Raw genomic sequence first — 10,968 nt, 5'->3', positions numbered from 1 at the left:
CCTCCCCCTCAGTGGAAAGGGAAGGAGAATCAAACGTAAAACATGTAGGCTGAGATAAGAACAGCTTAATAATTGAAAACAAAGTACAAATAAAAAGGGTGAATATCCCTTTGGCCAGTTTGGGGTCACCTGTCACGGCTATGCTCCCTCCTAGTCTCTTTCGTGTACCTTTTCCCCGGTAGAGCATGAGACAGACACACAGACACAGAAAAGAGCCCCTAGGATAAACGCGACTTAGCAAAAATCAAAGCATCGGTGTATTATCAACATTACTGTCATCCTGAATCAGGAACACGGCACTATACAGGCTACTGAGAAGATATCTATGCCAGCCCAAACCGGGGCAGAAACAAACATCTTGATGGAGAGGGAGAGCAGCGTCTCGCTGTCAGGCGACTGCTGTAACACCATCGCCACAGCAGAAGTGCTCACCCCCCGCCTGTAGCAGTTAATCTGCTTTCATGCCTGCTTTCACTGCGCTTCGTCCCTCCCCCAGCCCCAGGGCCGAGCCCGGAGGCTTAGCCCCGCAGCCGCGGGGCCCTTCTGCCTGCCGCTGCCGGGGACTGAGCGCTGCCGCGGGGCTGTTCCTGCGGGCCACAGCCTGAGGCCGCGCCCGCTGCGATCGCCTCAGCTCAAGACAAAGCGGCCGAGCCGCGGCCGCCGAGCGTGGCCCTCACCCGGGACACCTGCGGTGCCGCCCCTCGGCCGCCCCCGCCCCGCCGCCTCCCTCCTCTCCCTTCCCTCCGCCGGCCCCGCACGGCTCCCCCGCCCCTACCCGGCCCGGAGGCGGGGCGGGCTCCGGGCGGCGCCTCCCGCGGCGGGGCCGAGGCGGCTCCTTCCGTCGGTGGCCGCGGCTGCAGCATGAGCGGGCCGGGGCTGCTGGGGCCCGGTGGCGGTGCGGGGCTGCCGCCGCTGCCCAAGAGCCTTAGCGGGCTGCTGAACTCCTCGTCCTCGGGCGGCGGCGGCGGCCAGGGCGGGCGCTGGCGGGACCTGGAGCGGCTCTACGCGCAGAAGTCCCGCATCCAAGACGAGCTGAGCGGCGGCGGCCGGGGCTCGCCGCGCCCGCCCAAGCCTCCCAACCTGGACGCGGCGCTGGCCCTGCTCCGCAAGGAGATGGTGAGTGGGGCGGGCCGGGGCTCGGCGGGGGCGGCGGACGTGGCGGCAGGCGGCGGGGGCGCCGCCACCTCCCCGGGGCCAGAACGGCGCCCCGGCTTCGGCCCCGGGTGAGCGCCGGCAGCCCCCGTAACCCGGCCCGGGGCAGCCCCCGTAACCCGACCCGGCCGCCGGTAGCGGCGGCGGGGGAGGGCCGGGGCCGGTGGGGCTGCTCCCGGTGCGGATGGGGAGCCGCTTACCGCGCCCTGCGGCACCCACCGGGACCCGGCACCCACGCGGAAAGGTTGGCGTTAAAAATAGCCCCAGTGCCGGCACGGATTCGTGTAGCCCAAGTGGCAGTGATTCGGCATAGTTTTCTCCAGGACTCTGTTTTGATCCTGTAGAGCGGCGTTCCTATAGCGAAATTCTTCCGGGCGACCTGGCGCACCTTTTGATTAAACACTAATTGGGTGTTGGTGTTTTGCTGGTGCAAGCTGCAGCTGTAATGACTAATAATAGTCTAAGCCGTGCGCGCTGAGGGTTCGGTAGAATCCGTACAAGAAAGACAAGGAGCTTCTGGAGAGGGTCCAGTGAAGGGCCACAAAGATAGTTAGGGGTCTGGAGCATCTTTCTTATGAGGAGAGACTGCAGGAGACTGCCTGCTTAGTTTAGAGAATAGAAGATTGAGGGGGAATCTCAATATATATAAATATCTGAAAGGTGAGTCTCAAGAGGTTGGTGCCAGACTCTTTCCGGTGGTGCCCAGCAACAGCATGAAGAGCAGTGGCCCTAACTGAAACACAAGGAGCTCCACCTCAACGTGATGAGGAGCTTCTTTACATGGAGAGTAACAGAGCACTGGAACAGGCTGCCCAGGGAGCTTGTGGAGTCTGCCTGTCTAAAGACATTCAAAACCCACCTGGATGCAGGTTTGTGTGTCACCTGCTCGAGGTGACCCTGCTTTGGCAGGAGGGTTGGACTGGATGATCTCCAGAGGTGTCTTCCAACTCTTAATAACTCTGTGAAGCATATAAAATATGGTATTGCTGAAAATCTGCCCAGTTCAGGACTATTTTTCTCAGGCTAAAAAGGTGCTTGAGGACAAGAAGCTGTTTTGAAAGGTTCTTCTTTGGATTTAGGAGGATAGTGTAGCATGCTGAAATCTTAGTCTGCCACCAGTGTTTCAACAGTTAAAATTGTGTATTAGAATTGCCAGCTTGCATTAAAGCTCAGGAAGGATGGGTGCCATCGACTGCTGCGGCTTTCTTCTGCAATGCTGTTAAGGGAAACAAGGACATATGGTCTTAGTCGTCTTAAGCCTTTCCAAAAAAGCAAAGATAACTCATTAGGCAAGTCTAACCTATTTTTTTTTTCCTAATGGGAAGTCAAATGAGGTGCTTCACAAAGTCATTTGATAATTAGACTTCCCCTTTAAACTTTCCTTTAATACTCTGTTATCCTTGATGATAATTTGATAAAATACTTCTGGAGAAAAAGGTACTTCTAAACACATCAAAGACTTTCAAGCAACAGGCTCCTTGGTTCCAGATGTACTTTTTTGTGACCTGTACAAATTAGAGACTCTTATGTACTAATAGGCCGTCTTTCATCAAGAAGATAAAAGCACTTTATTACTGATATTGAACACTCATTCTTCCAGCAGTCAAAGATATTTTTATTGAGTAGTGGGTTTGCTATAAATTTTTCATAGTGAGTGAGGAAGAAATGCACAGAGTATCTTTCCCTGCATGATCAAGTAACTTACTGTGTATGTAAGTTTTTTAAGCTGAGAAAGTGACGAACTTGGATGCTTGGGGGGGGAGGGAGGAAAGAAGAGGTCATTTCAGAACTGTGATTGTGAGCAACAGTTATCACAGGGAATTGTGCGCTATGGGTTGTCTTACCAAGAGTCAAATGCAGCTTGGCTGGCATTAAAAACTGCGATAATGCAATTAGGGTTGGACATTTCTTCAGATTTTTCTTACCTCAGGGATCGTACTTGAAAGTTTTGAAGGGGCTGCATTTTTCTCAGTAGACTTCTTGTTTGATTGTTTGCTATTAGTGGCAGTAACAGAAAAATAAGATATTAAATATAATTATTTGGTTTAAAGACCTGTTATGTCAATTCTGCTGAGCAGGTTTTCCCTTGAAGTTTGTGCTTGGCAGTCAGTAGAACTGAACTTCACAGAAAATGCTGAAGTCCTTTATGGAGCTGAAACACGAGAGCTGCTGGTGAAAATGCTCCCACTTTGCTTGGGAGACAAAGGTCGCCTGTCTCCAGGTTGACTTTTTTGGCTCAATTCACTCCTGATTGCATTTTGAACAGATCTGGACTGCAGTCTTGTCCCTCAAACACTTAGCTGTCATGCAGGTCTACCAGGTGGATCTCTTGTTTGTATGTCATAGTGTTAGGTCCAACTTCACAGGTATCCTTTCTTACCTGAGGTGAGCAGTTTGTTTAGGTTATAAAGGAAAACGGGTGAGAAAAGTAGCATAGATCTGAGGTGGTGGAAAGACTTATATTTATAATACCATGGCATCTAGCACTGTGTTCCATGTCCTGTCCCAAAGTCTTCACATTTAGCCTGTGCAGAACTTCATGTTTTGGCTTCATGATGTCACCAAGTAATTTGTGTTGTTCTTGAAAGATGCCGTATCCTGTTTTTCTCAGTGGCATTGTGATGTATGATTTTTTATTTTCTCCTCATTTTGAGAAAGAGCTGCTGGTGGGATAGTTCAGCAATGTCTAAGAATGTAAGATCTTCATGCTAGCTGCTTGTGGTTTTCTGGTGTGCCGAGTGTATTGCCCTGAGAATTTAGAAGCATAAGGAGAGGTAAGAGTTCTCATTCTGAGTAAAATACAGCCTGGTGTTCAGGTTGCAGTAAAGGCTGCTTACTTACTTACTTTATTTATTTATTTATTTCATCTTGATATGAGTTGTGGTAAAAACTTTCTAGTTGATGAAACTGAGGCTCACTAGGAACAGTCTTTCAGTTTAATACTTCCTTGAAAAATAAGGCTGAAATGGCTGCTTCTCTAAACTCTCTAATTGGATAGTGGTTTAAATTTTCTGCAAGACAAAACCTAGTTTTAATTTAATCTGACTTGGATAGGTGACAATGTCAAGTGAACTCTCCATTTTGTTGCCAGAGAGGCAGACTGAATTGAGTTAAATGAGTAGCTTTATTTCACTTTGCAGTGCAACATACTGGTTTATGTACTGGCATAAAGATGCAGCCTTTTTTTAAATGCTTCTTTAAAACCGAAATTTGCTCTGGAACTAATATTTGAGAAGCTTAAGGACCAAAATAGTAGGTTCTTAATTATAATCAAGCCTATGCTTGAGCGGCACATGAAAATACTCTGAAGATTTGCAGGATATGGCATTTGTCCTTGTGTCATTTCTGGTTTTGTTTTTCTGCCTGAAAGTAGTGTGCTGTATTGTGCTAGACATACCTGCCTTTGTCAGATGCCTGTGTACATCAACATAGAAAGGAAAATTAGAGTAGAGATCCTTAGCTGGGAAGTAGGAAAACCAGTCAGAATCTCAGTCAAAACTTTTACGCCAGGCTGTTTCAAACAAAAATGGAGCACCTGTGATGGTGTGAGAGAATGATGTGTGAAAGACACACAGTGTTTCTGGGAAAATTTCTCCCTTGCATAATGAGGAATACAGACTTTATGAATTCATCTGCCATGGTTCCGATAGCAGTGAACTACTTATTGAAAGTTAAGTGCACCATTGTAATACAACATTTTGAAGAACACTTTGCATTTGTTCTGTACTATTGCATTGTTCCTTGTTCTTTTGTCCAGTTTATCCCTTGGGGCATCTGTCACCTTAGAAAATGAATTTTACTTCCACATTTCATAACTGTTCAAGGTGGAAAGAAGCTTGAGCCTCCTGTTTAGCAACAGAAGATGTATAGCATTATACTGCCATAGAAAGACAATTGTAATAACGATTGTTTGAATTGTTCTCCCTTCAGGTTGGCCTTCGGCAGCTGGATATGTCATTGCTGTGTCAGCTCTACTCCCTGTACGAATCCATTCAAGAATACAAAGGTGCCTGCCAAGCTGACTCTAACGCAGACTGCTCGTACGCCCTGGAGAACGGATTTTTTGATGAAGAGGAGGAATACTTCTAGAAGCAGGAAGATTCCCCTCGAGGCCGACTGAACTGAAGGTTCTTTTGTCCTTCTCTCCCTGTAACACACCTCGACAAGAATGACTGGAATTTGTATGGATCCCTCTTCCTAAGGAGGAACACCCAGCTACCCCGAGTTGTGTTAAATTCTCTTATTTTAACAGGCTGTCAGTACAAGTTACTCATGCAAATACCACTTGAGCAAAGTGCTGTACTTTAACTTTTGAAGAGTCCTCAGACATGCTTGACAAGAGTTTTCAATTTAATTTGGAAGGTGGGTGTTTTCATAATAGAAACATTGGTAGCTTATAACTGGAATTTTAATCGTAGAAGACAGCAGCGACTTCCTGAGTTGTAATAACTTTGTAAGGGGGGAGGGAAGCCTCCGCTGTGGTGTAAATAGCTGTAGGTGATTTTTTTTGGGGGGGGTGGTCAGTGGCATTGATAAATGCATTTTGAACAGGCACCTGGATGCACGCACATCCTCAGCATTACTAAGCTAGTTCTGCTCTTACCGGCTGCATCCAGTTTTGTACTGGATGAATTGTTTACACAGTTAATTTTTTTTTTCTCCTTAAGCTAATTTATTCCTAGCTTACAAGCTGTACATGTGATAGTGAATGTTATCAGCAGGGTTTTTTTTTTTCTGTTGATCTAATTCACTTTCTTGGTACTGCCACTTGGCATTAACTTTTATACTCTTCTCTGGATTTCTTGCATCGACGTAGCTCTTTGACCTGCTAAACGCTGCTCTGAAATGGTTTGCTCAGCTTTTACTGCACTGCATAGTAAAAGCACATTTTCAAACATAGTCTGTCTGCCACTATGTGGCTTGGAATAACATGAACTCTTGTGCAAGTGTTCTTGATCATATGAAGAATAAGGAAACCTCTCATATGACACAATGGGACAAATTGCAATATTTTATACTGGGTGAATTTTGTTGCTGTAAGGTAGATGACAGCTCTTTTTAAAAATGCAAAATAAGTATTTTGAGCACATACTTTGCATATGTTAAAACTTTTTATACTAACTTGTTCTTTGAAATATAACTTATTTTTGTTTTCAGAACTTACTAAAGCACTTGGTTAAGTTTTTATTAATTCATAGTGTGAAATGCTTAATCAGCTGAGAGTTGCCAACTATCTGAGTTTTCACCCTTCTCTATTTTAAGTAAAATCAACTCCCAATGCGATTTTCGTTTCTTAAATTTGATTCTGAAGATTGCTGTAAAGCACAGTGCCTGAATCTTGACACAAGGTAATAATTAAGGGCTTAAACCTCAAAGGGTTTTTGCATGGTTCACGTCTGGCATGCATGCAGTTTGCAGGAAGAATTGGAGATCACATTCTGGGGTAGCTCCCTCTGTTAGTTTTCAACAAAGGCTAGGATGTTTCAGTGATAAAAGCCAAGAGACTTCCAGGGTGCATTCCCTCTAAAACTGGCTTATTTTAATGGAATTCAAAGGCCACAAGAGTAAAGACTGTGCTGTAATTGTGTACGTGTATAAGTTCTTAATCTAGTCTGTGGTAGTGGTTGGGTATTTTTTAATGTTAACTCTGTTCTAATTGCTTCACTCACCCAAAACTAAACTGAAGGATAAGGAAAACACAGATAATTCAGACAGTTACATCTGTACTTAAAAGTTGTGTGCCTATGTGTGTATACATGTACAACTATATATACACACACATATTTACATGCAACTTTATGCTTTGACTTAAGAATGTATAAGCTTTTAGTATAATTTGCTGTGCTTTTAGTGTTTACATGAGGCTTTTTCTAGTCTGTCGAAGTACTGCTATTTTCTTGCTCTTTCCCCAAAAATAAAAAGCATGATGTTTAGCATAACTTTATGTTGTGTGTATTTTAATTTACCTTTTCAGTGAATACAAACCCTATCCCCCTTCCCAACCCTCCCATAAGAAAACTAGGACTAGTCATCACCCTGGACTGAAGAAAGCAATTTTTAAATTACATTGGGAAAGGTTCCACCTACCTCTATTTGGAATGGAATTTCCTGCTTCTCTGTCTTAATTGGATTTTACTTGGTTTTGAATTCAGGAGAAAATCCTGTTTCTAGTACTAAAACTAATGATTCTGTTTTACAAATCCTTAGATGGTGCCATTGCTTGATAGTCTTGGTGGTGAGAATGGACTTAGCAAAATTCACGGTACTTTCTCTTACATAAATTAAAAAGCAAAATTATTTATGTTCCTAATCAGGCTTATGATCTGGGCAACGTGAAACTGGGCTGGTATCCCCTGTACCAAAGGAAGAATAAAAGCATCACTCCACAAAATCTGGACTGAAAACCAGGATGGATTATAAGGACTTGCTAAGTTTTCAGCACTTTGTCCCTTTTAATAACACCATCTTGTATGGGAGAGAAGTTATAGTCTGTATTCCTAAGGAAAACTCAAATGCCATAAGGGCTTGCTAGCCAGATGAAGGTTTTAAAAAGAAGAAATTTGTTAAGTCAATAAGCATTTGTTCCAGAGGCTGATTTCTATACCTGGTGTTGCAGTTGTGAGCTGTATCTCTTTACTACATTGTGACAGTACAAAGTAGGGAAATTGCTCTGAAAGAGAGGTGCTGGGTAGGAAAGTGTAGCCTAAATACTGAGTAGTTGCTACAGGCAGCTCCACGTCCGAGCTCGGTGTGTGCGTGACAGAACAGAGTCACGTTGCTACAAAGGCTTCCTACCCATGGTCCAAACCACATCCCAACACAGCTTTCCCATTTTGGCTCCATAACCCCAGTTCATCTTGACTGCTAAGTTTTTAAGGGTACCTTTTAAGGATATAATGAAAGGAACTCGTGGAAACTTCTCTACCCAGTGAGCACTGCAGAACTTTTCCAGTCCCACATAGCGCATGCAGTAATGAGGAGGCCCAGGAAAAGACAGGTTTACAAGGAAATGAGAACCATCAGGCTCTTGTTGCCCAGAGGTGGAGGACTCAGTACAGCAGTTCAGAAGGCAATCTACCCTGGGTAACTTCACTGGCCTTTCTCCAAAGGGCCTATAAATGTGGTCAAGCAGTTGGAAATAATTGTTAGTTCTCCACTAGCTGTACTTCAGTTTTATTTTTACTTCAACAGCGTATCACACTCATTCCATTGCTATGACAACTGCAGAGTCATATTTATGCAGAGTCATAATTACATTACAGTTTAGTTCCCTGGAAATTTCCTTAGTCTACAAAAAGAGAAGAGTCTGGAAGGAGTGCCCCACTTTGGAGAAAGTGGGTGCCAAAAAGTAATGGGTGGCTGATAGCATGACTAATATAACAGATGAGCATTTAGGTTCAGCTTCAGCTCCTGGTGAAGTCACTGACAGTGCTATTAACTTTAGTGCAGCTTGACTTCAAAGCAGGGATCTTTTCCTAAAATCAGAATTGCTGTTTGCTATTTCCAAGACTGTGGAACAGCTGCATACTAACATACAGGAGCTATTCAAAGACACACTACGAATGTATTGCTAAAAAGTACTGCTTTAATGCACTGAATTGCAGTAGGTAATCATTAGAATAACTTGTAAAAAGCATGAATGTTGCTTCAAAGAAAGAGTTTTCCAATAAAGGCAGACCAAAATTGCACTCAGTTTATGCATAGCTTATATGCCTGCTAAAGCTGAGACTTAGGACAGTACTTGGTGTAGTCATGAAATTGGAAGAATGGGAGAAGAATTATGCAAAAATTATTATAGTATTTGTGATTCATTTAGTTCCTAATCATAGGTAACCAAATCATTTTATGTGGCTTCTAAAATAAGTTGATTTTTTAAAATGTTTACAATTTCTTGTATATAAGACAGTTTGCAAAATTTTAAACACAATGAAGAGAGTAGCAAAGCCTCCACAGTGTTTATAATTGATCCACTTAGTACTTATTACAACCCTAAGGTTTTGTGTCACATTTAGCCTTCATCCTAAGGAAACAAAGCGTATGCAGTAAATCTGTCCAGGCATTTTCTGTCAGCCTGCTTGCTATAAACTAGATCTGGCAGGACAGAAGTTGGAAAGTTGCTCTGTTCTTAGAAACTTTGTAAGGATTTGGAGCTGGAGGAGGGGAGTGACTTAACTGCTTCTTCCTTGGGCAGGATCACAGGTGTCACTCCCCTTTTGGCTTCTGTTTGGCCACCTGGCTGCCAGAAGGCAAAAGCTGGGTGGTCACTGCAGCTGCTGGCAGCTGTGCAGTAGCCAGGGCACTGCAGTGCTGCATGCCAGTGGGGCAGGTGAGAAGGAGGTGAATCTCAGCACATCTTCTAGAGAGTGAGGATGAAAACTGCAGATACATCAAGGGGCCCTGGGAAAACCCCAAGTGTTGCCATCAGGACTCAATGGGATGCTGGAAGGGAAGAACAGTGGGGAGGAACGTTACAGTTTCTGGAGGTGGGAGCTCAGCACAGTTTGGAAGGAGATGCTGAGATCCTGGGACATGACTACTTTAAAATCCCACGTTTGATTAGTTCTGCTGACATCTTGGGGGATTTCTCATGTCCTTTTATGACCTGTTTTAGAGACTGGGGTTATGCTACTTGTCATGTATTTTTAATGTGATAATCATTTGTTGCAGGTACATGCTTTTGCTTAACTGGAAAGAACATGTTTTCTCTGACTTTATTTAGCTGCCTAGCTAAAGTCATCCATTTTCCTGGAGGACTTCAGATTGCTCTGAGGGCAAAGGAAACTAATTCCCTCGCTGCTGTTCAGCTGGCTGCTAGGGAGAAATGTGAAATGGAAGGATTAATCAGGTACATGCCAAAGGGAACCCTAACAACAGGTCTTTTCGCCAAAGTACAGCTCTGTGACCTTCAGCCACATTGAAAGAATTTACTCTGTTTTTGTGATGCCTGCCTGTACAGGATACGTTACCACAGCAGTTTGAGGTTCATATTCCTTTTCATATACTACATGCATTTTCTCAGAAAACAACTCCACAGAAATATATTTTGGCATCCATTATATTTGGTTTATTTGAATTTACTACATTTAACTCTGGACAACACTGCAAGACCTAAAGAAATAACTTGTTTTCTTAGCAAATTAGTTAAGATTCCTCTTATTTGCAAAGTAATCTTCTATTGAATTTAACATTTTCTGTGAGTTTCCAAGCTCCATATGCAGTAAAGCCTCTTAACTGCTTATTCTATGATCCTGGCCACTCCACCTCTGCAGGCAGCTTTACAAGCACGCAGAGTCTCCTGTGAGGGCTGGGTTGTGCCATGGCTGAAAGAGCCTGGGGGATCTGTGTGTAGGGACACACTCACCTGAGCTGAGGTGGTCTGGAAGAGCCGAGGTGGCCCCACAGAACGCAGATGTGCTCTAGGGATTAAAGCCTAAGTGAGGCTGGATGTGTGCTGGACTGGCACCTGCAGCTTGTGGGGCAACTGCTTCTTGTAAGGAATGAAGAGGATTGGCAAGGGGCTCTCACTGAGATGACTCACTCAGCAGTGAGTTTGGCTATTTGGTTTTAAATGACAGAGGAACTTTGGACGGGATGAATATTCACTGCAGAAGTCTCCTTCCCTTAGTTTTTTGTCCCCTTCTCTTTCATCTATTCTATATACAAAACTTAATTAAATGAATGTAGAAACAAGCAGCCCTAAGTAATGAAGCCCACATCTGATTTCAGAGGAATGTGCTTTTAAGCAGTAGAATTTACATTTTTCAGATAAGGTTGGTATGCAAGTTAAAAAGACAAAGCCATCTGCTACTGAAACAT

At 44.1% G+C, this 10,968-nt stretch overlaps 1 protein-coding gene across 1 annotated transcript; it reads left to right on the top strand.

Annotated features, from left to right (window-relative positions):
* Positions 1-790: 790 nt before the first annotated feature.
* Positions 791-7,091, top strand: FAM89A (family with sequence similarity 89 member A). The gene is made up of 2 exons (XM_058836673.1): positions 791-1,116; positions 5,083-7,091. The coding sequence occupies exons 1-2, from the start codon at positions 862-864 to the stop codon at positions 5,239-5,241; spliced, it is 414 nt and encodes a 137-aa protein (XP_058692656.1). The 5' UTR covers positions 791-861; the 3' UTR covers positions 5,242-7,091.
* The last annotated feature ends 3,877 nt before the right edge of the window (positions 7,092-10,968 follow it).

The sequence above is a fragment of the Poecile atricapillus genome, chromosome 3 (genome assembly GCF_030490865.1).
Source record: "Poecile atricapillus isolate bPoeAtr1 chromosome 3, bPoeAtr1.hap1, whole genome shotgun sequence".
Taxonomy (NCBI): Eukaryota; Metazoa; Chordata; class Aves; order Passeriformes; family Paridae; genus Poecile; species Poecile atricapillus.
This window is presented reverse-complemented; position numbering and strand designations above follow the sequence as displayed.

Bases quoted from the DNA above. Each gene is read 5' to 3' on its own strand.
- FAM89A (XM_058836673.1), top strand. From the start codon at position 862: ATGAGCGGGCCGGGGCTGCTGGGGCCCGGTGGCGGTGCGGGGCTGCCG. The intron at 1,117-5,082 runs GTGAGTGGGGCG...TTCTCCCTTCAG, and splicing joins CCCTGCTCCGCAAGGAGATG to GTTGGCCTTCGGCAGCTGGA.